Here is a 26944-nt window from a genome sequence, read left to right as displayed (position 1 = left end):
GAGAAAATTTCAGTCTCGGAAAGTGATGGTGATGTACAGCCAAAGCGGAAATTTCGGAAAAATACTGCTACATGAAATAAGGCTCTCAGTTGGAAAAGCAATGTATTACAAGCTTCCTCTTTAAATGAAAATTGCGCTAGTCGCAGCATTATAATTGCTCAATCTACGACAACATTGACACTGAACGGTGCCAAGATATAAATGTAGTGTTTGCTCTACATTTCTCCGTACAATTTTTATGATTATTTATAAAAGAGTATCCACACGTGCTCCCATTTATTAATTGCAGTAACCATGTTTCGTAGATTCTGACTTTTCAAGTAGTAAAAAAATACTTTTTCTCTCATGTGAAGAGACTTGAAAACCTTCGTTATAAGATGTGCACGTGAACATACTATACATGTGCGTTGTCCTGACTGGCCACCACACCCAACTGATATCTAAGACTCACAGCAGATGTAAACGTGTTTAGGGTTGTTATTTTTTCTGAAATTAATGCGAGTTGGATGAGTTGGACACGTCAGTGTATTTTGAGCATGTGGACGCATGTCTAGGAGTATGCATACTTATTCTACAACATTGGTACCACAAGTTTACAGAAGCTATATTTAATGTGAGGGAGTGTTGCTTATTCAGTTTTCTTGATCCTGATTTTTGGTTGCTTGAGTAAAGGTAAAAGGAAAGTATATGAGTACAGTTTTATTGCTTTTGAGTTCCATAGTAAATTTAATTTCAGTCTTTTTCTCATAATCCAACGTGTGGAATTAATCACTGTTAACTAACACATTTAAGTTCATTAAGTGTAATACATCAAGATTAAGTCAGCACTTGATTACACAGTCTTTCACACTATTTAAATTTAGGTAGAGCATCCTATTGTGCTACAAGCTGTCGACTGAAGGTGTTCAACTTGCAGCCACTTGTCTCCGCTCCACCTTCAGGTCGATTCCGCCGATTGGTGTCAGCACGATGTTGTTGGGAGCCATGCGTAGATTCGACTGCTTGTCTCCAGCGGGCAGAAAGTCAAATTTTGACAGCAGGTGTATCAGTGCCAACTTCACTTGCATCAATCCGAAACGCATGCCTGCAACAAAATAAATGTGTCATCACTTCATTGTGGATGTGACTGATAATGCTGTGTTGTACCGTGGAAGCACTGTACCAAATACGTATGAATGGAAAGCTCGAACCAGCATCCATTTGTGTAGCCATTCGAACACCTGTCTTACTGTAGCTATAGATGAACCCAAGTTGGCGCCCAGGTAAATTGTGCGAATCGATTCATTCCCTTTTCAAAAGATTTTAGTTGGGTTGAAATCAATGCTCAGCTAATTGCACCGTTCGGATTTTACATCCAAAAGCAGTCACCCTCGTTCGGATATTACGTGCGGATACGGTCACTCTTAAATAACTCCCGGCTGGAGCGAGACTGATAGTTCTAATTAAGTCCACCGGTGTGTCGGACTTAGATAAGACTTAACCGTTTAAAAAATCGTGCTTCGTTATGTTTTTACGCCCAAAAAACGAGGTTTTGGAGGTTCCTGAAGTGCGCCACTTCTATACATTAAACCTGTACGACTCGGTTCAAACTTTTCAAGGATGCAGATAAATGGATAAATTCAAACTCAAACTTTTTGCATTTAACAATTTTTATCCGTTGTAGAGGTACGATAGATTAATGTCGAGCTAAATGTAACTTGTAAAACTCGTTCTTACGTAAATGGTATGTGCGGAAACGGTTGAAAGTGAATCAAATAAATAAAAATCCCTTCTTACCATGAAATTGAAAACTTAATTTTAAAAATATAGCTTCATTTGGATTTCACTTGCAAAAAACACGCTTAACACGTTTCTTGAATTTTGTTTTACGCATGTCTCTTCTAGGTTCCAAACTTGTGCGAATCGGTTCAAATTTTGTAAGGAGGTAGACAAGCACTGGTAGTTAAATGTCGTCCTATTGTTTTGTTAAAGTTTTAATCGTGCCACGGCATAACGGTCAGAAGTAGCACGTAAAATACACGTAAAATCCGGTTTTATACAAATCCCACGAGTTGGGTCAGTTTAAAGTGATACAGATGAAAATAACAAATATATTCTTATGGTAATTATAAGAACCGTTTGCAAAAATCTTTCATCGTTCGGGTCTTATGTGCGAAAAGTGAGCCGTTTGATGAAACTGTGTTTCGCAGAAACGCGTTGTATTTTAAGCCTGAATTCGGATTTGATAAAAAATAGTTATTACAGTTGATTATTGTGTCTCTGTTTATAACTTAAAGATTTTGTTCACCATATGCAAATCAATTCATGCACTAAACCAAAACTATACCAAGCCCTGTATGAAATGCTATACTGCTTGATCGAGCATTTAAAGTTTTATCGATGACCACGCAGACAATTTAACTAACCCGGAAATTCCTCTAAAAATAATTGTCAGAAAGAATTTCAGCTTATTTTTAATCAACATAAATTTTTTACAGCGTTTCCTTCAAATAATAATATGCTATATTGTAGAAATTATAATTTCGGACAAAACAAGCTTTAATTCGTTTATTTTGTTACAGGAGTGAGAAGTTGGTAGTATTTGGTCATGCATACGTTGTTTCGTTGTTCTGTTAATTTCTGCCAATCATACTCATCCTTATTTCGGATTGGTTGTTGCATTACTTCGTTCCAAAGTTATTCACCTGAGGTTTTCTAAAGGCAGTTCTTTATTTTTCATTTTTATCATTGCATACTTTAAATAAACAATGACAAGAATTTTAAGACAAGATATAATGACAAGAAGTATGCTTTTCAGTAATTAATTACTTGTTGTGCGAATCGTTCAGCTTGAGATGAAGTAAGTTTTTAAGTTAGTTTGTCTATGTAATTTTGTCGTATCGTAAATTTATTTACATAATATAAACTACTTAAATACATTATCATGTACTTCGCACAGTATTTAATATTTTGCTCGGTATTGTATTTATGTTTGCTATTATTTTGTGCACTGTATTAAGTCTATATTGTTGTTTTCTTATCTTTGCATATAGAGTCTCGTGTATATAAAAATAATAACTAAAGCATTGAAGAAACTAAAAAATGAAACAAAAAGCTTCCTGCATGCATGTGACCTTGTCGTGGTAGTGATGCTGGTGTAACAGTAGGCTATATAGGGCAAATCAACCATACCATGCAGGTGACTGAAGAGGATCCAGAATAATAATGCCCTGTTCAAGCAACATCGTTAGAAAGATAAAAAAACCTGTACTGGATCAGTCATCGTTTGAGTTAACAAAAATCAACATCCGTTGCCAAGCTATGTCGTTGTAGTGTCAAAATTATGGTAAAGTAAAAGCTGGGAACCAGAATGAAAAATGATCCTGTCACAGCCCAAAAAAGGCGAATGTGTCCAGGGCAGAGTTAGGGATCTAAAAGAAGGGAACTAGCTTTTCGATTTATCTGGCAGCTTCAGAGGCATTTAAGTCAAAACATCTTGATATATTCATGCTTTTTTGTGAGTTAACCCTAATTACCCAACACAGTGAGCTCTCTTAGCTGAAAGATGTTAGCATATCTGCAGTTGCGATTTATTTCCCTGATATGCGCCCAAAATCGAGAAGATTCGCCAGCCATGATAAACAGTATACAGTATCATATGGTTGACGAGCATACATGTAATAGCTAAAGACGTTTTTCAAGGGGTATAACATTTCTGGCGATAGATTTGCTCCTGGGGGATGCTAAAATATTTTTTTGATTTCTAGCTGGGGAAGAGGAGGGGTTTGATTTTTTCCCCAATGGGAACATTTCTCCCAAAACCTACCCCTGTTACATGTATGGTGAGAGGTGTAAGAACAAACAGACACAAATTTATGTCCTACTAGAGAGTAGGATGCATCTACAATAGGAAGTATCCCATAGTGGGGATGCATGCATCCTAAACTTTAATGATACATTGTATCATACTGTGTGACATGACAAATGTCATGTTGGATGACACGATGAATTTGTCATGTTATACCACATGACATCATGTATCATGTTACTTTACTCGGCACTCCATATTACATGACATGGTTACTAACAATACTAAGTAAAAACGCGCGAGTATGTCAAGATATTTGCTTCAAATGTCTTTGAAACTGCCACGTCAGCCAAAAAGCTAATTCCCTTCTTTTACAAGTCTGACTCTGCCCAGGACATATTCAGCTTTTTTGTGCTATGACAGGAACATTTTTCATTCTGGGAAACTTTCAGTCGTAAACTTTGGGAAAGAATCAAAGACGTAATTTCATTCATCCCAGAAAGGAATTCATCCCACAAAGGAGTGTAACATATTTATAAACAATTACTTATACTGAACCAGTGCTGATTCATACCAATCACTGAGAGGGATCAAACTTAAAAACAAACAAATACTGAAGCAACTTTTTTTAAATTTATATATCCGGCATATAGCGCCCATTCTCTCGTAGGAGCTGAAAATTGAAACGAAACTACTTGTCATATACTCCTTGGTCAGCTTCCATTCCGTCGTTTGTAGGACGACATTTCGCAAAATACTCGATTTAATACTGCAATTGAATGAATTATTTTATTTATGAACTTGTTGATCACACTTGTCAGAGTTGTAACAGTGACCAGTTACGACTCTAATCATTCATCATCAGAACTAAAACTCCAGAAAAGACAGAAACTACTATTAAATGTAGTTATGAAGATACTGAAAAGGTCATGATACAGAGAAATATAAAAATATACCCAGTGTGCTGTACGTATTAGTTTCGTAACGAAATACCAGTCACATTTTAATTTTTCTCTTCATATTGCCCTTTTTAATGTTTTTATAACTGTTGAACAGTTTAGCAGTAATTTTGCATATTTGTGATTTCTGTGTTTTTAATTCCAATTACAACTCAATAGAGCCAAAATCGGTTAACCGTCGTAACTCAACCAAATGTGAACAAGATATTTCTGAATAGAGCAATGTATTGTATGTAGATCACATGTACCATTTAGTCTGCCCGTTTTCGCTCCAGGAGTATGGCAAGCATGATTTAACTTATTTCTCAGCTCAAAGCGATCTCCATAATTTTTTGTTGTAGGTGAATGGTAAGGAGTTGTGGTCTTTCTATTCTCCAAAAAGAAATATACTCGGTAGTGCGCAAACAACAAACGTAGCAAAGAGTTTATTTCAGACAGTAGAGTGGAGAGACACAACGTAGTCTGTGTTTCAACTTCGTCAGTTCTAGCAGATTTCATGCCAGTTGACTTGTTAATAGTTTCATTTTCGTATTAAAATTTGTCTTAGTGTACAGGAATAAAATCAAAACAAAATAAAAACAGCGTAATGCCTTTGTTACGGTGTTTGTACTACAGTATGGCAAATATTTGCATTATTTAAAACGATTAACAACAAACTTAAAAAAGGGATCAATAAATAAATAAACATATTATGCAGTACTGATAAATGGAAACAAGGAAAGTAAAGGAATTTATGTTTTTTATTATGCGATCACATTTGTATTACTACATGACTTGCTTTAAGAATGCCAAATAATCATCTTCACTTCAATATTCAGTACTGGATCTTAGCCTAAATGAGAATCATATATTGTCACTCACTGAGTGACAATGCACGTTCCTGAATGAGCACAGAGATACAAAGCAGCATGTAGATCTACAGATAACCTTTGAGATGTTAAAATCTGTGAAAGAATACAGACGTAGTTTCCTCTGGAAATAAATAAAATTCTGACACAGTAATAAATAAAAATTGGAATTCTGTCCACTGAAGAAATAGTGTAGCCTCATTTCAAAACATACTAGTGTGGCCTAAATTTTTATTTGTCTATGCACATTCCTAGCATAGTAGGAAGAGAATTTATGAACGGATTTCACAGATATTATGTCATGCCATTTTTAACGTGTTGTTACCGATTACAGACAGTATCTGACAGGTAACGTGTTGCTGATTCACTTTAACTATGAGCATAGCATCAGGTATAAAATATATGGAGCGAAAGGTTATCTACTACTTGTACAGAAACCAAACACAGTTGTGAGAGTCGAAGGACGGGAAATAATAGCAGTTGCGAAGTGATTGAGACAGGCTTGCGATCCGTTATTCACTCTGTGCGTTGACTAAGCTGTGAACGAAACCAAGGAAAATTTAAAAAGGAGACTAAAGTTCAGAGAGAAGAAACGAAAACTGTTTACTTTTTCAGAAGGCTTTGAATTTTGGAAGACGGCAAAGGGCTTGGAAGAGTACTGAACGGAATAAATAACGTCTTGAAAAGAGGTTATAAGACGAACAGGAACAATAGAATACAGTCGAATTAGTTCATGCGACTGTGAGGGATTAGATTAAGGAACGACGCACTAAAATTAGTAGCTGGGTTTCACTATTTGGAGAGAAAAGTAACTGACGATACCAACTAGCAATAGTAACAAATGCATTTTTGAAGCAATTAAATTTTTTTACATCAAATACGCATTTAAATGTGAGAAATTCTTTCCAAATTGTAGATTTGCTTGGAAGTGAAACGGATGATAAACAGTCAAGAGCAGATGAGAAGAGAACGTTTTGAAATGTGATGTTACAGAAGAATGCCGAAGAATTAATGAGTAGATAAAATAGCTAATAAGGAGGCACTGAACCGCATCGGAGAAAAAATAAATTCATATCACAACCTGGCTAAAAGAAGAGATGGCTATACAGAACACAACTTGGAGCATTAAAGAATCACCAATTTGGTACTGGAGGGAAGTGTGTGCGTGGGGTGGAGGAGTTTTATAGAGGGAGAAAAAGGCACGGATAGGGTATACAGTTCAAATGGAAGTAGGTACCAGTACTTATAGACCATCATGGAAAGCTACATCAAAGGAGCCTTTGGACTTAAGAGCATAACAACAGCAATAATAGTAGTGTTTGTAAATTTGGTGTGATTTAGTATTCCAGTATCTGACGTTCATCTCGACTGAACTAAGTATATTAACCTCAGGTAATTAAGTTTCTGGATTTTTTGGCAAAATCATAATAGGCACCAGTTTATCAATTGGTTGAGGAGTATTTTAAACACAGAGTGGGGCCACTGCTTTTTGACACTACTACATATAACGATGACGCTGGCACAGCTAATGCAAGAGGCCGTGGAAGCGGGCCAACCAGAGCCGACCAAACCCACTCATGTCAGGGTTATCTGCTGATACAACAAGAATTGCCACTTTCGACACCAGGCAGTTACTACATTGCGGTCCAGGTGAGGATCCAGCGTCGTAATGACGACGACACAGCAGAAAGACAGCTCCACAGCTGTGCGGTGGCTTGAGTATTTCAAGACCGAGCTGCAGGCTTTGTTGGGGCTAAGGGAAGAGAATCGACGCCTTTGAGAAACAAATATGCACCAACTTGTATAAATACCCCTCCTTTTGGAATAGAATGCATACAGTCTGGCAGCCGCAAGCACTGAGGAGAGGTCCATACCAGTCTACAGGTTGATATGGATGTACAAGATACCACCACGAGACTGGGCCTCCACTAACTGCAGGCCTACTGCTGGCTCTGAGTCATGTTGTGGACTTAGAGCCTTCCAGCCGTTGGGCCACCGCTGTTCTCACTTCCAGTCGCTGCCAGCCCCCTACCTCTGTTCGACACCAGGATGGTGCAAGCGACCAACCAACTTCTCCTGCGTGGGCATATTGTCTCTGCAAGCTTCCGTCTGCAGGCGCAGGGTCTTCCTCTTCGGGATCCACGGTTGGATTCCGCACGTTTTGATACGTCCTGCCCTGAGCTGCGAGATAGCGTCCAGTCGACACACAAGCAGCCACACCCACCTCACGTCAGCGTTCCCACTGAGTCACCATTTCTCCAGGCGAGCAACACGACAGATTGCAGGAGACTGCAGGCCGTCTGCTTACAAGAGCACTTCCATCCTGCTGTCTTCAGCAGACGTTCTGGAGGGTGTTGTCACGGCAGAGTGTCGTTGCGAGTGTTGTAGTGTTTTCACTAATAAAATGTATGTTTCATCAACGATTTTTTCAAGTCGACATGGCGGATGGCTACCAGGATTCCTCCCATCGTTCTCTGTTTCCACACCAAGGGTGGTGAACTGTTTGCTCATGAAACTAACAACACAGTTCCACCAACCAACATACTGGCCATCCAGCTCCATCCATTAGAACAATTATCGATGAATGTGCTGCATACTTGTGTTATTAACGTTTTTCTCGATAGTTCTGCGTCGGTTACACTAGACGGGAAAATATTTTCATACAGATTATGTAAAAAGTTTATAAAATGTGAGGATTGAGTGACTCACCAATGCAAATGCGTGGCCCTTCGCCAAAGGGTAGATAGCTGTAAGGATGCCTGGATGCCTTCTGGTCCTCAGAGAAGTGCTCCGGGTCGAATTCCTCAGGGTTTCGAAAGAACTTGCTGTCGTGATGGAGTCCCATAATGGGAATGATCACCTTAGTTCCTTTCTCCAATACGCAGTCGTGTCCTGGCAGTTTATAATCCTGTACCACCTCGCGATTGAGAGCTGGAACGGGCGGATACATACGAAGGGTTTCTGAAAAAGAAAAGGGCAGATGTTAACGTATAAGGCTTAGCAGTTGTTGCACAGTGGCGCTTCATATAAAGTTTTAAATCTTCCCATAGCGATCTTAGTTAAATTGTAGACTGAAAATAAATCATAGAAAATGTGTGATCGTAATAATCCCGCCGGCCGGAGTGGCCGAGCGGTAAAAGGCGCTACAGTCTGGAACCGCACGACCGCTACGGTCGCAGGTTCGAATCCTGCCTCGGGCATGGATGTGTGTGATGTCCTTAGGTTAGTTAGGTTTAAGTAGTTCTAAGTTCTAGGGGACTTATGACCACAGCAGTTGAGTCCCATAGTGCTCAGAGCCATTTTTAATAATCCCACAATAGTAAGAGAAAGTATGTCGGTCACTAGTTTCTAAACAGTCTGGCTTATGGCTAGCACTGTGGTAAAAGCAGTGTTTCCTTTGCTATAAGCACCAAGGTAGATAACAGAGTCAGATACTGTGAGAAACACAGTTGTGGAATTATTCTTCTGAGGACTGACAAAAAAAAACATTATACTGCAGATTGTAATGTCCATATCACAAGATGATGTCCTCCTCTGTAGCTAAGTGAATGAATGCCATGTGCAGGACCCAGGTTCGATTCCTGGTAGCGCCAAAGAATTTTTCTTGGTGGGAGGACTGGAATGAAGCGCACTCATCCTCGTAATGCCAATTGAGGAACTGCTTGGCCGAGTAGTAGCGCCTCCATGTCACGAAAATTGACAACGGCCGGAGAACAGTGTGCTGACCCTAAGCCTATGCATACAGCATCCAGTGATGCAATTGGCAGAGGATGGAGCAGGAGTCGGTAGATGATAATGGGCCTTCCACAGGCCTGTGTACGGAGTTTACGTTTACATATATCACCAGCAAATGACGAGGAAGGAGAGAAAATATATGTAGGAGTAGAGGAACTGATGGAATGTGGGAAGGTGACGGACCATTCACTGCCCTAGGTGGTTGTAATGCTATTAGACAGTGGAAAGCAGTGTTGCTGCAGACTATGATACTCATCAACAACAATTAGCGCATTTGAAACTAAAATGAAAACCGTTAATCTAGGAAGAAGAAGTATAACTGGTGTCAATAGCTCTTCACGGCTTTTGATATTCTCCCTGTATCATCTATATGCACTGTTGCAGTCAAGCAACTAAAAATTATAGTTCTTGGGGGTATTTTTCTTTTGTCGTTGCAACTACAAAAATGCACATATTTTGTAGTTGCAACGACAGAACAAAAATACCCTCAAGAATTAAAAAGTACCTACGGACACTATGGCCACTCAAATGAAGAATAAAAACTATAAGTTTTTAATCGTAATACTGAAGTAAACTCGATTATCCCCATCATAAACAGTAATAACTGTCTCCTCTCGGTTGATTAATAACAGCTAGAAACAAAACTGCGTAATGAATCTTCTAGGAATTGTAACAAATAATTATCAAAAATGTTCCAATAAATGTTTAAGGTTTTAAGGTGCTGTTAGAGCAAACCTTGTTATTCTCTGTGGCTGACGAGCAAGTAAGGTGCCTTGTGGGAAAGAAGTTACAAACGTCCAATCTGCATTAATGAACAAATCAGAAAGACATGTCTCTCTCTCTGTGTGTGTGTGTGTGTTTGTGTGTGTGTGTGTGTGTGATTGCGTTTGTGTACGTACGCAGGACGTAGTATATAGTTGTATGTGATCAAAAAGTAAATAACAGAATCGGGTAATGGCAGTCAGCGATGAGACGGGATCTCAGACACGTAAGCAAGCTTCCTCGGTTGGGACGTGATGGTGGCAAAGTCAAAATTTGTAGATTGGTGGGCGCCTCTATTTCTGTTTGTGTTCTTATCTGTTGTAAGGTTTTCATTGCACCAGTGCACTAATAATAACTATATTGTAAATATACGAAAATAAATATGAAAAGCAACAATGTTGTTTATGGGTGTCACTAATCATTCTGTACCGAATTACCTCATAGTAAGTAAACAAGAAAGTTGGATAATACTACTGAGTGTTTGGCTTAATTTTTTTCGAAGCTTATCAGCTCGAAAAAATAAAATTACATATTTAATGTTTTGTTTGTACGTGGCTACGTGTCTGGAGTCCTGCTACACATTGAAATCCAAGGACTACGGCAGGACGCTGCTACAGACACAGAAGCGAAATATCGCGGCACTGTGGCGTAGGGCTTCCCATGTGTACCGGGGCTGCAGACATGTTCCAGAAAATAAACAAAGAAATATTATGTAATTCTTTATTTAGAAATGATAATGAAAACTTTGTGATCACCCTCGTCGTAATTTAAGCTCTCCCCTGTTAATGGCCTTAATGTGTTCACAGCTCCACTGTAACTGTGATAATGTATGAACAGTAATAACCAAAAGCATATAACGTACCGTTCACCACCTTTTCCAAGTATGGCATCTCGGTCATAATAACTTCGTACGTCACATCACCGTTGGTCTTTTTCAGCATGTCGTCAATTTCTTCGTGCAGTTTCTTCTGGATGTCCGGGTGTTTAGAGAGCTCGTAGAGGCAGAAGCTTACGGTGGTGGAGGAAGTCTCGAACCCAGCGAGGAAGAACACCCACGCCTGCGCTGCCACCTCCTTAGTCGTCAGGGTCTTTTCTGCCAGGGACAAAGTGTGTTCGTAAAGAAACTGTAACATACATCGTAAAGCAAATACTCTTAGTATTACGAACTGTCTTCCTACTAGGAGTCAAGGGACGTTAGTATCTGAACATTTCCACCCTGTAAGCTTAAGTGAGTGGAAGTTGTGCTTCCGAAATGTTCTTATATTATAACTAATTGTAATAGCAACAACAATAGCAGAAAACTTTACTGTAACCCATACTACCAGTAAATTCATACTATGGAGAAAATAAATTAAACGATTTATTGCAGCAAGATAGCCATTGTAGTTATACGATTACAATCATTTGAGAGTGTATTACAAGGATGTATTGAGTGTCTGCATAATTCTTAGTAGTAGATTACATTCAATGCAGGTATTGTGACAGATTATCATTTGAACCATTTATTGAATAGTCTCTAATTGATCTGGTCCTCTTGTTGCATATTTCTATATGGTATCTCTCACAAGACTGTCCACATAGTGTACACTTGTGGTATGTTGTATTTGCACAAATTTCATGGTGGAATCCGTGTACTGTGAGTCTTGTAAGTACGTGTCTCATCTCAAAATTTGCTGCTGTTCAAGTGCGGTCGATCATGGCCCCGGATCCATTGAATTCCCTTGGTACTTCCCCTCTTTTCTTGAGTAGTGATCTTAGTAGGTTCTCCGATGCTGATATGTTGGGAAGAAAGAACCTTGTCCTTAGATCCTCTATGAGGAAAGATTCTCGGGCGAGAAGGTAGACTAATCTTGATCTTGTGGTTTTTGCTATCCACAATGCTCTTTTGATATAGGTTGGTTTTGCTCTTTCCAATGTTTCTAAGTTCTTTTCATTTAGGTTTATCCATATGATTTCTATCCCATAAGCCAGTATCGGTATTATTTTTGATTTGAAGAGTGCCATAGCTGTGTCTAGATTTAGTGTTCTGACGGAACTTATTTCGTTTATCGCTCTGATGGCTTGTGTCGCTTTCTCTGTTGTGTGTTCAGTGAAGCACTTTGCGGACGGCTGGAGTGTTATCCCTAGATATTTGTAATCTTTTGTGATAGATATTTGCTTTCCTTGTAGTGTAATTCTTGTCGTTTTTGGGATTTGCCCACCTGGTCTGAATACCATCATTTCCGTCTTGTCGGAGTTGATTACGAACTTGCGTTTTGTACACCATTTTTCCACGTCTTCTATAGTCTCATGTAGTTTCTTAAAGTTTTTTGAGCCTATCACAATGTCGTGATGGAGAAAATAAAGCACAGTCTTAAAGAAGATATACATTCATTTCTGCAGGATGTTTAGGACCGTGTGTCTCTTACTCTCATATGAGGTAGTGTTAGTGTAAATTAAAAGAAAGTCCTGTGAGCGAATGTCTGGCAAAAAAGTACTTATTAAGATACGAACCATCTTACTTGTTTCAAGAACTAAGTTGATAGCTTATTTCTCACGGTTGATTGTCTCTACGCCTAGTCTTCAGACTGTGCTAATGTAAGTTACGACCGGATTCTGACAATGTATACCGATGCGAAATGCTGAACACCTGCAGTTCATAGATTGCATTTTACTGGTAGACTAACAGAGTACCCATCGTTGCGCAGCTAAGTATTTATTCCGATCTCATATTTGTCGATTCCCTCCTTTCCCCTTTCTGCCGATCTCCTCCTTCGTCACTTTCCTGCCCACCTACTCCACTCCCTCTCTGTCCACCTCCTCCACTCCCCACTCTCTGACCATCTTCCCCTCTTTTCTGTCTCTGTCCATCTCCTCCTCTCCCCTCTCTCTGTCCTCTGCCTCTTCCCTTTCTCTATCCATTTCCTCCTCTGCCCCTCTCTGTTCATCTCCTTCTTCCCCCACTCTCTGCCTTTCTCCTCCTCGCCTGTCTCTGTCCATCTCCTCCTCTTTCCTGTCCATCCCATCACCCTCTCCCTTTCTTCTGTCATTTTCTCCTCTGTCTCTCTCCGTCAATCTTCTCCTCCCCCACTTTCTCCACATTATCACGCTCACCCCAAGAGGAGGCTGGTGATTCTAAACTCTAGCTTCTAGATTATTACTAATTTGTTTAAATCGTTCCAAGGATTTAGGATAACTTCACATATATTTGTACACATTTTTCTTCTGTATCTCTAGCGAGTTCCGCCCTGCAGTTTCATTTTCAGGCACCTTGTAGCCTGAACTTTGCGTCGTAGAATGATGTAATTTTGCAGGTGCATCCAGTGGTATATGCGGCTACTGTCTGCGAAATATGTCGTGAACAGGGTTTGTAGTAAAGAAGTAATAAGTTAAAACGTCATACATACTGTAGCAGGTTTTCACGTATCTCTGTATCTGACGCCATATCTCTTGACTTATGTGTCGTATAATGAGAGATTTTTCTAGGTACATTCAGTGTTTCAAACAGTATTAGTAGCAATGATGTAATAAATTTAAACGTGTTGCATGATGCGGTCGTTTTTCATGCAACTCAGCGTTTATTGCGTCATATCTTCTGAACTGTGGTTCGTATTATGATATAATCGTGCTCATACATTCAGTGGTATACTTGAAGAGGGTCTAGAAAGTTTGTTGCGAATTCAGTCAGTAGGAAAGACAAAATAAATTAAAACGTCATGCTTCATGCTGCAGTTTCACTGCATGAACAACGAAAATGTAGAAACCAATGAACTTGTTTCCTTTCCCCGTTCTGTGGGGGTCGTCAGCGATTAAATTATGGGTATTCACGACTGGTGGGGTACACAGCTTTTTCACCGCCATCCCACATCATCCCATTTGATAGGTAGGTGGTTATTATCACCACACCGATGATTTACAAACGGTAAGTGATATGCGTACCAAGTTTGGTTGAAATCAGTCCGTCGGTTTAGGAGGAGATGTGCAACATACATACATACATTCCTTTTTGTAACATGTGTGTATAAGACGGGTTTGATGTACAGTAGTACGGTCAGATGCAAATCCTTGATCTATTATGGAATCAAAGCATCAGATTCTATTTAGTATCAGTGTGTTAGCGGCAAGACTGTCTGACCATGCTCGCAGGGCTGTGCACTTTACCAGAATAATAACAATTGCTGTGTATCACCTATTTCTGCGTGGCAAATTACCTGCCCTATTCAAGAACATTTACCATGTAGAAGACAGCGTTCTGGGCACTACCCAGTTTCCTACACCTCATACGACAGTACATAACAGAAACGTTTAACTAGCAATGGTTTGTTCGAGGAGGTCCAGTAGTAAGAGTTGCCTTTCACCTGACTCTAATACGATAGGTCTGAAGCTACAGAAACTATGGAGACGTAAGAGGACTGATGTGTTCCATGTTCCACACCTATCGACTATGGGCGCCTGTTACGTGAGCTTGTGTCCTATGCATGTGACAAAATCCTAGTGTACCAGAACGTTACTCTTTGGGAAGGTGAGCTGAAGAACGAATAGTAATCACATCAAGCACTAGCCCAAGAGCTTAAGTCCTGCTTAAGTGTCTCTGTAGGTCACAGTATTTTTTTTATTGAAAGTGTATTTGTACTCTGTTATCAAAAGTATTTAGATTTTAAATAAAGCAGTTGTTTAATGGAACACCACATCTGCGCAACGGTACCCCTCCTCCAGCCCAAAACTCACTTCACCTAAATTCTGGGAGAACTTCAGCATTTAAACATAAGATGACAAAATATCTTTTAGACGTAACCATGAATATAACACCCAACTACGTATTGGCCCACAACAGTCACTCAATAGCTATTACACCAAACTACACACAACTCAGTACTAACCACCTGCACATGTATCTTAGTAAATAACAAGAGCTGTATTTCTGATATTTGATACAAAGCCCACCGAGCTGTCGTCAACTTTGTGAGCTTGATCCACGTCTTGGGCCGCAAAAAAGAATGATGATAATTGCTACATGCACCACAGAGTGACACCACAAGCCTTGACCTTCATATGCGTGCACTACCAAGTGCACTATTCGGATTAACTTTTGAAAACATCATAATATAGTGCATAAAATAAGCACTGCCTGCTATTTTGCCCAGCTCAATAATGTATACGTTAACCTGTAGACGAGTTGATGAGTGCTAGTGATGGCAGTTTACCATTAATTCATTAATAATGGTAGTGTAAAATTCCGTATTACGAGATTTAGTCTCACTGTCCTTATCTGTATCAACGATTTAGAAGAAAACCTGAGCAGCCGGCTTAGGTTGTTTGCAGATGATGCTGTCGTTTATCGTCTAGTAAACTCATCAGAAGATTGAAAACAAACTGTAAAACCATTTAGAGAAGATATCTGAATGGTGTGAAAATTGGCAATTGACCCTAAATAATGAATAATGTGAGGTCATTCACATGAGTACTAATAGGAATCCGTTAAATCTCGGTTACACGATAAGTCAGTTTATTCTAAAGACCGTAAATTCAACTAAATATCTAGGAATTACAATTAAGAACAATTTAAATTGGAAAGAACACGTAGAAAATGTTGTGGGGAAGACAGACCAATGACTGCGTTTTATTGGCAGAACGCTTAGAAAGTGTAACAGGTCTACTAAGCTGACTGTCTGCACTAAGCATGTGGGTCGTCTTTTGGAGTACTGCTGAGCGATCTGCGATTCTTACCAGATAGGATTAACGGAGTACATCGTGAAAGTTCAACGAAGAGCAGCACGTTTTGTATTATCGTGAAACAGGGGAGAGAGTGTCACAGACATGATACAGGATTTGGGATAGAAAACATTAAATCAAATGCGTTTTTCATTGCAACTGAATCTTCTTACGAAATTCCATCACCATTGTTCTCTTCCGACTGCGAAAATATTTTGTTGACGCCGACCTACACAGGGAGAAACGATCATCATAATAAACTAAGGGAAATCATAGCACGCACGGAAATATATAGGTGCTCGTTTTTTCCGAGCGCTATTCGAAATTGGAGTAATGGAGAGTCATTGTGAAGGTAGTTCGACGAATCCTCTGTAATTTGCAGAGTATCCATGCAGATGTATATGTAGTAATGTCCTGTTTTAAACCTCAAAACCTTCCTACAGGTATGGCATGGAACGAGAGCAAGAAACACTATTGAATGGATGAAGTAATAAACCTTTTCGAAAAGGGAAGAGTGTAAAGACAGAAACCTAGACAGATCGGCTTCATGCCATAAAGCAGGCCACTTACGGCAATACACTGACCCAGCATTGCACCATGGTGTTCTCTGGGATTTGCCATGCACTTGCCAGTCAGCACCCAGACGATTACTGTAACCAGGGAGAGTATGACATTCAGAATACACGACTTCTACAGCCGTGACGCCACAACAAACCCCTTCTTACATGAATAAGTACCAGCTGTCTGGCCTGAGTTGGCTTGTGTCAAAGTAATGAGTCATCCTGTCATAATTTTGTCATACTGTTGGCCTCCGCTTTCTGCCGCCACTCTACCATCATACTGACAAGACCGCCTGCCTAAAGTGCCACTTGCTGGGCCGCACATGAGACCCTCCTAACCACTGAGGTACAGGTCAGCTGGCAGTCTGTGTTTGCACCCCAAATGTCTGTGCCTGTCTCTAGCCTCAGCTGAGAATGGCTCAGCAACGACACTAACGTCATAACAACACGAGACTGCGGTATCAGCCCTGATGCTGCTCAGCCACTGTTTGAGGTTGTGTCATGTTGGGACTGCACCGAGCCTAGCAGCAACAGACATTCTACTGCAGTGCTTCACTGCTGCAGAGTCCAAGTGTCTAGGCCCATCTTCGAGCCACTTACAGATGAGGGCTCGAGCTTAAAATAAATTAGTAGAAGGGTTCTGCTACCTAAGAGTGGCCTCTGTCAGCCCATCTTACCATACTCCACCAGACCATGCCCACATCCTAAACATTCCCAAAATAGCACTCTAGGGAAAATAAGATGCCAGCCACTGATGACTCAATACAGTGCATGATAAGACTAGACGTTCCACAGAGTTGCTACCATTGAAGATTCTCTATGGAGATCGCCAACGTAATTTATTTGTTAATCTACACATTCGTAATGAAGAGCATATGGATGTGTCAGTGAAGATGTAGCTGATAACATGAAGGTTGTCTATTGGTATTAACATCGCTCTTACAGTAGGAATTAGTCGTGGGTGAATAGATTTCGGAAACAGATGTTATCCAAAAGTATTACACACGTTAGAGAGACACATATGATTAAATTCATTTGACTGCCAAGTTCTAAACTATGAGAGATAATCATTACAATTTTATTATCGAACTGCAGTATGTAATGATGTGTTAAAATATCAAGGGCATTAAATCTCATGTCATTAAATGGGATCTTTGCGATGTATGATGGAAATGAGAGCAGAACAATAATATCTTAAAACAAAGACATATAAGATTAACAGCCTAGATAATTCCTTAAATTAACATTTCAATATTTTTTAAAAAAATTGTATACACTAATAAATACTTGTTATGTATAGTATTCTTCAACAGACTTGATAATTCCCTAAATTAAAGTTTCAGTACTTTTTTAAAAACCATGTGCACTAAGAAATAGGACTTACGTTCAGAATTTTTCTGCCCAGTGATTGAGAAGCTGTCATCCACGTATCCATTGTTCTTCAACTGAATCATCAACTGCAGGAAGTCCTTTCTTATGACCCCTGTCTCCTCTCGGTGTTTGACTGCGTCCCTGACGACCTTTGTGAAGTAGTCTGTGATGTCCTTTGGCGTGAAGGCTATAGGCAAAAGTGTGCGTAGTTTTGGATTCGAGAATCCCAGAGCCTGAGTCAGGTATGTACGCAGGGATGGCTTGAAGAAGCGCCTGCCCCACTGCCGGAACTCCGCCTCGGGGTTGTGCTGGCTGTCAACGTCGATGCCGAAGGCGCAGGAAGCAATGACGTCGGTGGAGTAGCGGGCAATCAGCTCACGGACTTCCACAACACTGCCCGCAGGTGTGACGTCAGCCAGAATCTGCGCACAGTCGCGCACTATGCCGAACATGGCGCGCATTTTTCCCGATGTGAACGTGGGCGTCAGCTTCTGTCGCAGACCCTTCCACTTGGTTCCTCCGAGGAAGAAGAGGTGCGCCGTCAGGTGATCTGTCTCCTCGTCTACATAGATGCCCCGGTCGGGAAAGTAGTTGAAATCCTTCACTATGATCGTTTTGATTAGCTCCGGATCCCTCACAATGAGAAGAGGGTTGTTTAATGAGTAAATACCGACGACATCCTTGCCTTCTGCTTCGAAATAAATGTCCCTCAGATCCTCACCAGGGCTTTTTTTCATAAGTGCTGTGTTCCAGCCATTTCCCAGCGGGAAAAACGGCTCCAAATATGGCAGACCTTTTTTCTTCCAGTAAGTGTAATTGATTTTAAATGTAACATATAGTATCGCAAAAAACGTTGACAGAAGGGCCAACGCCTCAGTCACCCATGAGTCGAAGATAATAGCCATTTTGGTTCCTAGAGACATAAAAAGGGGAAACAGAACATTAGTATAACAGGATTATATTCATCATAACACGTTAATATTTATTTCCTGGCTGTGTTGTTCATGCAGTCAACTGCTACAATGTAAAAGTAACAGTAAAATAGGCTGTTAACTGTATTCCAGTGACTGCATTACAAGTTGGCCATGCGCAGTGGCCGCGCGGTTTGAGGCGCCATGTCACGGACTGTGCGGTTCCTCCGCTGGAGGTTCGAGTCCTCCCTCGGGAATGTGTGTGTGTGTGTGTGTGTGTGTGTGTTGTTCTTAGCATAAGATAATTTTTTAGGTTAAGTAGTGTGTAAGTCTAGGGCCGATGACCTAAGCAGTTTGGTCCCTTAGGAATTCACACAGATTTGAACATTTGAACTCTGTTAGCTTGCATTCGGCATCCTTAAAATGTATTTTACATGTGACCACATTAGTGTGTTTTTCCCTTGATACACTATGAGAGTTATTATACTTCTAAGATAAAACAATGAGCCTTACAGTTTTACTCTTGACATTGCCTTCTATATTTTATGCAATAGCAGAATATGAAAAACGAAAAACTAACAGAATGAATGAAAAATGTTGGGTGTCTCTCTCCCAGGCACCTCTCTATTTTAGATCTATTGAATATTTGAAGTTTGACCATAAATAATATGGTATAAACATCACGAAGAAATTTGAAACTGGATCCTAGGAAATTCTTTCTTTTTGCAGTTGATATCTTCGGAAAAAGAAACTAAACTGTTCTAACACTCATAAAATGTTAGATGTGTGGAAAAAAGTGTGGAGAAATTAAGCACATGTTACTGTGTAGAAACAGACGCAGATAAAATGTAGTATATTGAATCTCCATTGCCACAACAGAATTGTAGAAAAATGTGAGGTATTCCAACATAGTTACACCTGCCATATGGGATGTAACACAGGATAAGGAACACTCTGATTTTTTCGGCAAAACTGCTTCTCTAGGCTTAGATGTGTGTCTTTCATTTATCACTAATTCATGTTTCAGTAGTATGAATTTTTAGCCATAGTCCATAAATTCTGTATGATAAAATATCTGCTTTACGTCACATGTTAATGTGATGACCATTTTTTCTATCCAGACAGAAGATTTATATATTCTTCGCCATGGAAAGCAAATTCAGTTTTGTAAATTACCAGTCAGCCCTTCGAAACACGTTGGACAGCAGTACATTTGTCTAAATGTTCACTTGTGGCAGTTTTATATTTGCCAGTAAGTCTTAAATAAATGTTTGACTTTTACTTATTTTTCTTATTCCTTTCAGAGCTGCCCCAACATCACCAGCTTGCCACGAACCTAATTTGTATTTTCACAAGTTACTATTGCACAGTTATTTAGTGGCCCATGAAATAGAGAACAGATAGATAATGGTATCAGCACCACAATATTATACTAAAGGACTTTCACTGAGGTACTGGTTTAAATAACCTGCCTTAATTCTACGAGTGTGGAATTTCATCTGATGGAAACTTCCTGGCAGATGAAAACTGTGTGCCGGGTCGTGACTCGAACTCGGGTCCTTTGCCTTTCGTGAGCAAGTTACCAACATATACAATGTATCATACGTATATTCACTGGAAACAGAAGGTTTACAGTTCTTTTCGAAATAATGCTGGTTTTTGTAACAGAAATAAAGGGGGCGTGGTGGCATACACGACCATAACATTAAAATTTGGTTTATATAAGTAATTTTCCTTTGAAACCCTATAATGTATATCAATGTAATCAGGAAAGACTACAGAATTAAATAAAGTCATAAAAAATTTCGGTTTTTCCACCATTTATAAGTACCCTGAATCCTTAAACAGATGTCTACAGAATGATCGTGAGCAAGCACCACATAATATTCACACAGCATGTTTTCGAGCGATGAAGACTTTCTTTCTTAAAGATAAGTTACCCCAGAACGTTACTGCATATAATACCACTGAAAGAAAATACACAAAGTACATCAACTTACAGATTTGTCTCTTCCCAGGGTTTCCAATGAATCTCAGTGCAAATGCGGCTGAACAAAGTTCTTATAGGAGTTCCAGGAAGTGCTTTTTCCAGTTCAAATTCTCACTGATATAATCAGCCAAAATTTTGGAAGTTTCGATTTATTTATTATTTCGTCACCATGTGTTACACTTGTCATAGGTGTAGTACCTTTAGGTGTACAAAATTGAATTTGTTGAATCCTTTCGAAATTGAGAGTGAGACCATTCACAGAAAACTATTGAATGGTACTTTTAAGGACACTGTTTATCATTCCTTACGATTACAATACTACTGTCATTCCCAAAAAGGACTAGTTCTGTTTGTTTTGTAGTAAACAAAAGACTATTTTCATATGTTAGGGACTTCAGTGGACCTCAGATTAAGGCTTGGGGAACCCTACATGTGATTCCTCCACTGTTAGAAGAATGTTTACTGATTACATTTACTAAATTGCCAAGTACAGCTATCTGTATTCTTTTCATTAGCTATGGCATTATCCAGTGGTTGTCTATACTATCAGTCCTATAAAATCCCAATTTATGTAGAATATTCTGATTCACATAGCCAAATGCCCTACATAGGTCGTAGAACATTTCAACCAGTGCTATTCTAGCAAAATTTGGTAAGTGATTGTGTAAATGCCATTCTCGTTGGAGCAACTCTTGTGAAATCCGAACTGTGATTTACGGAAGACATTTTTGTTGCTTAGGTGGAATACTATTCTAGAATACGCCACCTCCTTAAAACGTTTGGAAAAGGATCTCAGTAGTGTAATAGGTCAGTAGTTACTGACATCTCTCCTATCACTTTTGTTATGGAGGTGTTTGACAATGGCGTATTTCAATCTCTCTAAAAAAAATGTGTTGGGTTGGTGAAGCATTGCATATTTAAGATAATACAATACTTATTATATGGGAAGAAATCTGTAATAACCTGATGAAGGTTCCATCAAATACAGATGAGCTTTTATTTTTGAGTGGCTATTTTCATAACTTCAGAAGGTGAGGTTAGTGAGATATTCATATGATTGAATGTTACGAAAGTTGCATTCTCTTTAAACAGCTGTAAGTTTTCTCTTGTGCTGTTTATCCCTATATTTTCTACTACATTTAAGAAATGATTGTTAAACATATCTGCCACCTCTGCCTCATCATTTATAGCCATTCCATTTAATTCAATAGTGATGGTGCTCTGTTCCAGGGCCTGTTGCCTGGCTCATATTTCATTACATTCCACATAGCTCTAAGCGTATCATGAGAATAACTTATTTCTGATATAATATGTGAGTTTCTTAATTTTTAAGGACTTTTCTTAGTAATTTTGAGTAAGTTTTGTAATGTGCTACAAGTGTAGGATCTTTACTTGTTCTTGCAAATGAAAACATTTTCCTTCTCTTTCCACATGACGTATTGAGCCATAGTCATCCATGGTTTTCTGGATGGCTGTTTAAAGTCCTTTCTGACTAGTTCATGTGAAAGGCTGCGCCAAATAATGACAAGGCTTTATCATGAGGTAGATTAAATTTTGTGTCAGCATTTGGTTAATTTTTCATTTTTTTAAGTAAGGGCCGTTTTTATTTTTTTAAAAAGATACAAATACTTTTGTAAAAAAACTTTTATTTTCTGATTCTACACAATTTTAACTATTTTTCTACATAGTTGCCTTGTTTATTTAAGCACTTGTCATACCGTACAACTAAGTTTTTAATTCCCTCTTCAAAGAATTCGACCGCCTGCTCCGACAGCCAAGAGTTCACAGCCGCTTTCACTTCATCGTCGTCACTGAAGCGCTGCCCGCCAAGATGGTGTTTCAGGTACTGGAAAAGGTGAAAATCGCTAGGAGCAAGGTCGGTGCTGTATGGTGCATGGTCCAAAACTTGCCAGCCAAAAGAATCAATCAAATCCCGGGTCTTTTGAGAGGTGTGAGGCCTAGCGTTATCGTGCAGGAGCAAAACTCCTTTTGTCAGCATGCCACGCCTTTTGTTTTGAATTGCTCTGCGGAGCTTCTTTAGAGTTGCACAGTAGGCATCTGAGTTGATTGTCGTTCCTCGTGGCATAAAGTCCACTAGCAAAACACCGCGCCGGTCCCAGAACACAGTTGCCATAATCTTGCGCTTTGACAGCGTCTGTTTGGCTTTGATCTTGACGGGTGAGGCTGTGTGTCGCCATTCCATCGATTGTCGCTTGCTTTCGGGAGTGATATGGGATACCCATGTTTCATCTCCAGTGACAATTTGACTCAATATGTCATCCCCTTCTTCCTCGTAACGAATCAAATGTCCAATGAAGTGGTAAATCTCTTCCCTTTGTGGTCCTCTGTGAGGAGTCTGGGTACCCACCGAGAATACAGTTTCTTAAAGTTTAGGTTTCAGACACAATTTTGTACAAAACCGATCTTGAAACATGTGGAAATTCCAAAGAAAGAGTGGAAATTGTGAATCTTCTGTCCTCACGAATCTTTGTTTCGACTGCAGCCACCAAATCATCAGTGACCACAGATGGCCAGCCTGAGCGTTCTTCGTCATGGACGTTTTGACGGCCATTTTTAAACTCTCTAACCCATTGACGCACTTTACCTTCACTCATTGCATTCAAGCCATAAACTTCTGTTAACTGACGTTGAATTTCTGCAGCTGATAGGCTTCTCGCGGTCAAAAAACGTATCACTGACCGTATCTCACACGCGGCGGGCGATTCAATAATCGTAAACATTATAAAGTAGCACAGCGATGCGTACACGTCAGCTACAGAGCTGCAACTTGCATCAGTGTGAACGGGAAGGATGCCTGAAAGTGGTGCGGTGGCTTGTTGCGGCGTCCGCGCGAACTACGGGACTATACGCGCGAACGGCCCTTACTTAAAAAACAACCCTCGTAGTTCACAAACAAAGCAAGCCACACTGTTGAAAGTAACCTATGTATCAGTTCTTCAGGGAAGAAACTCCCACTAAATTCCTTTGTTACTGTTGGCATCCCTTTTACTGCATACTCTCTCTTCACCCCTCAGAGCACAGATGAAATGTTCTCAGGTCTTCGCATAGGATGCATGTTTACCAGAGAACCTTTTTTCTATGTTTGACTGACAAAGCGCTGAGTCAGTGCCAAGGAAAACTGCTCTAACTCTATGCGACAAGGCAAACGGATGTGCAGAGGGACTAGCCGCATTCCTTTCACACACAGCACGCTGCTTCTCTCGCGTATATGCTTGTATCTGTCACCAACATTAATAGTATGATTGTACGCAAGCTTTCCCATAACACTTGTTCAGTTAAATTTTCAGTGAGAATACAGAAGATGTTACACATACTCTGTGTACTTCATGAGGATTTTTTTATCAACTGATCAAAGTTTGTAGCTACATTAACATTGACCTCTACGCTATATTTATAATGTTTATCATAAAAATGTATAAAAACAGCGATTTGACGGTAGAAAAATCCATAATTGTTTTTTTTAAGTTCAAAAAATATTTCTATACAATCCACTAACTAGTAAGAGATGCAGTGCTAGACAAAGCTGACGGAAGTGTGTTTTTCTTCCTATTTGTGTCTAGCCTTCTGTGTGATCAAGGTCTGCTGCCTTCCATTCATTTAAAAGTTTCTCATGAAACGGGGCGGGGGTAAAATCTCTGCGTGTGAATACCGTCGTACTTTAGTCCAAACTTTGGTCAGAAGTTTAGCGCAAGATATCACACAGTTTTCACGGCCTTACTGGTCTTTTACGAGACACGATATAGCTCAAGATAGTGTGATTCGTCACAAAGAGAAATAGAGAACGTGCTGCTGTGATAACAAAACCACACATGACAACAATGTACAAGATAAAACCGCTGTCTTTTACCGTGCGCAAATCCTTGTGAGCCACATAAAGATAGGATGCCATCACATATGTCCCCAAGGCTTGCGATGCAACGTGTAGTCAAATAAAAACTAGGATTTGTGACTGAAGGTGGTTTATTTTCTAACTAACAAATGTTATACAGTCACAGAAGTAACAATGACAGCTACAGATAAAACTAAGTAAGGCAAAAACACAACGACATTACATCTGCTTCACTCGAAATATTGTATATATATCAACTGATCGAAGTTCGTAGCTACGTGTGGGAGAGATATTTCAGTAGAGAGTATCAGCTTGGGACTAAATTTTACTATATTTAATCGATAAAAAATTTCACTACTGAAATTTTGAGAAAGGACAGAATAACTTAGGGCAAAAATCATAGTTTACATACACTGTGCCTCGAAATCAAGAATCAATCTAAGAAACTAACAAAACTATTAGAAAAAGAAAAACTATATCTCTTAAAACAAATTATTTGACTAATTAGACAATAAACTACGCGCATGTTGGCCTGCAGTTTTATAATGTTGCTTTTTACGTGAACGGCAGTGTGATGACGAAGTTACTTTACCACGTACAGAATTTCCATTGTACAGAAACGACAAGTTTAAGAGCCCGAGAAGGGCATAGACGACATTTCATAAGAAATTCTATGACTAATTTTTCTAAGCCACTGTCGCTACATCCAACATTCCTGTCAAATTTTGACTAGCCCGTAGTGTGTTTCTACAAGTAAGACAGGTGATAGGCCGGCCAGTGTGGCCGTGCGGTTCTAGGCGCTTCAGTCTGGAACCACGTGACCGCTACGGTCGCAGGTTCGCATCCTGCCTCGGGCATGGATGTGTGTGATGACCTTAGGTTAGTTAGGTTTAAGTAGTTCTAAGTTCTAGGGGACTAATGACCACAGATGTTAAGTCCCATAGTGCTCAGAGCCATTTGAACCAGCCAAGACAGGTGATAACCGTCAACAACATCATTCACCACGATCGTTTAACTACAATTTCTCAATTAATCGGAAAAAGAACAAAGACAATCTCGAGAACGTGGCGCTACGCCATTTCTGAACTACACGTACTGATTTAATATCGGTTTCACAAAACAGTCACAAACATATCTCGAGGGAGGTCATCGACTGCGCTATTGCTCTCACAGTGTGTATGTGACTCTTTGATAATACAACTCCAGCATTTTTTCAGCTGAATTTAGATCTATTGGTAGGAAGTATACCATTTTGTTGTCCGGGTCCGACAGAATCTAAGTCAGGCGAGCGTATAATTTCTCACACCTTTTCAGATAGTTGACTGAACAAACCATATGCGCCTCACAGTTCACAGTTCTTTCGCGTTTTTATTAAGCTGATGAAGGAAAATATTTGAACAATATTGCATAACGAACGCATAGCTTTAATGCACCACAAACTGAAATAAGCAATTAAACTTGTAAAAGAATAATACTGTGAATGAAGAGTTCGTAATGGCTAACATAACAAGCTGTTCTTACATAAACGCAGTCACACGACTAATATTCCAAATTATTTACGGTAACAATGTGCTAATTCTAGCAGTGCAGGAATCACGTCTGAAAATATACACCGACAGTGTAAGCTATTGTGAGTTTGCATATAACCCCCCCCCCCCCCCCCCCCGAGGCACAATAACAAGAAGAGGGCTGGACAAACTTTAAAGTCGATCTCTACGACGGCGAACTGCTTTGCACTGAAGGAAACTTTCTGAAATTATTCTGTGAGTACGCAGCAACTTATATGCTACAAATGAAAACGGATGGAATCGGTGAGTGTGGCGGAGCCATTGTACCACAAACTTAATCATTTCTTGTAGCCAGTTTCAGTAGAATATTGTACCCGTTAGATATAATGAACACAAGGACGCATGACAAACAGACTTTCTACCACCCTGTCAGTTTGTCTGTTTTCAGAAATATTTTTAAGGCGGAAGAGAAAAATGACGTTTTGCTAGATCTACAGTTCCAGACTTTTAATAAAAATAAAATGCTTTTCAGAATATGTGCCGCAAATATCGCCGTACGAAAAGAACTACGAGTATATTGATCCTGCGTACTGGTATTCGGCTACTTACAATGCCTCAGCGGTGAACATGAGTGCGTTAATTCTCGCTAACAGCTAAGAAAAGCATTTTTACTCTGTAATCACAACTGAACCAGATAAAATGGGACGTTTGATGACAAACCATAATATCTGTATGATAGAGCAGTGTAGTTTCGCATGTTACTCGTTAGTTGACAACGTGAATTAATGTTTAAACTACGCACCTGTTCTAAGTTGATTGGTATTTATGTGCTGTCGTTTATTTACTACAAGCGAGAGGAAATTTGCGTGTACGGAATGAGATCGGTCACAGAATGAAAACTGCAAACTATGGCAATAGGATAGAGCAATACTTGCCTGCTGCTGACCCAGTTGCTGCCGCGGAACTCTGTAC

The 26944-nt window shown here is 39.7% G+C and overlaps 1 protein-coding gene across 1 annotated transcript; it reads right to left on the bottom strand.

The window, feature by feature from the left end:
* Window positions 1–684: 684 nt before the first annotated feature.
* On the bottom strand, window positions 685–26944 carry LOC124615447 (cytochrome P450 6k1-like). Its single transcript, XM_047143339.1, has 5 exons — window positions 26908–26944; window positions 17727–18626; window positions 10954–11184; window positions 8304–8555; window positions 685–1084 (listed from the first exon to the last, which is right to left on the bottom strand). Exons 2-5 carry the CDS (start codon window positions 18616–18618, stop codon window positions 906–908), a joined length of 1554 nt encoding a protein of 517 aa, XP_046999295.1. The 5' UTR covers window positions 18619–18626; window positions 26908–26944; the 3' UTR covers window positions 685–905.

The sequence above is a fragment of the Schistocerca americana genome, chromosome 5, assembly GCF_021461395.2.
Source record: "Schistocerca americana isolate TAMUIC-IGC-003095 chromosome 5, iqSchAmer2.1, whole genome shotgun sequence".
In the NCBI taxonomy this organism is placed as follows: domain Eukaryota; kingdom Metazoa; phylum Arthropoda; class Insecta; order Orthoptera; family Acrididae; genus Schistocerca; species Schistocerca americana.
This window is presented reverse-complemented; position numbering and strand designations above follow the sequence as displayed.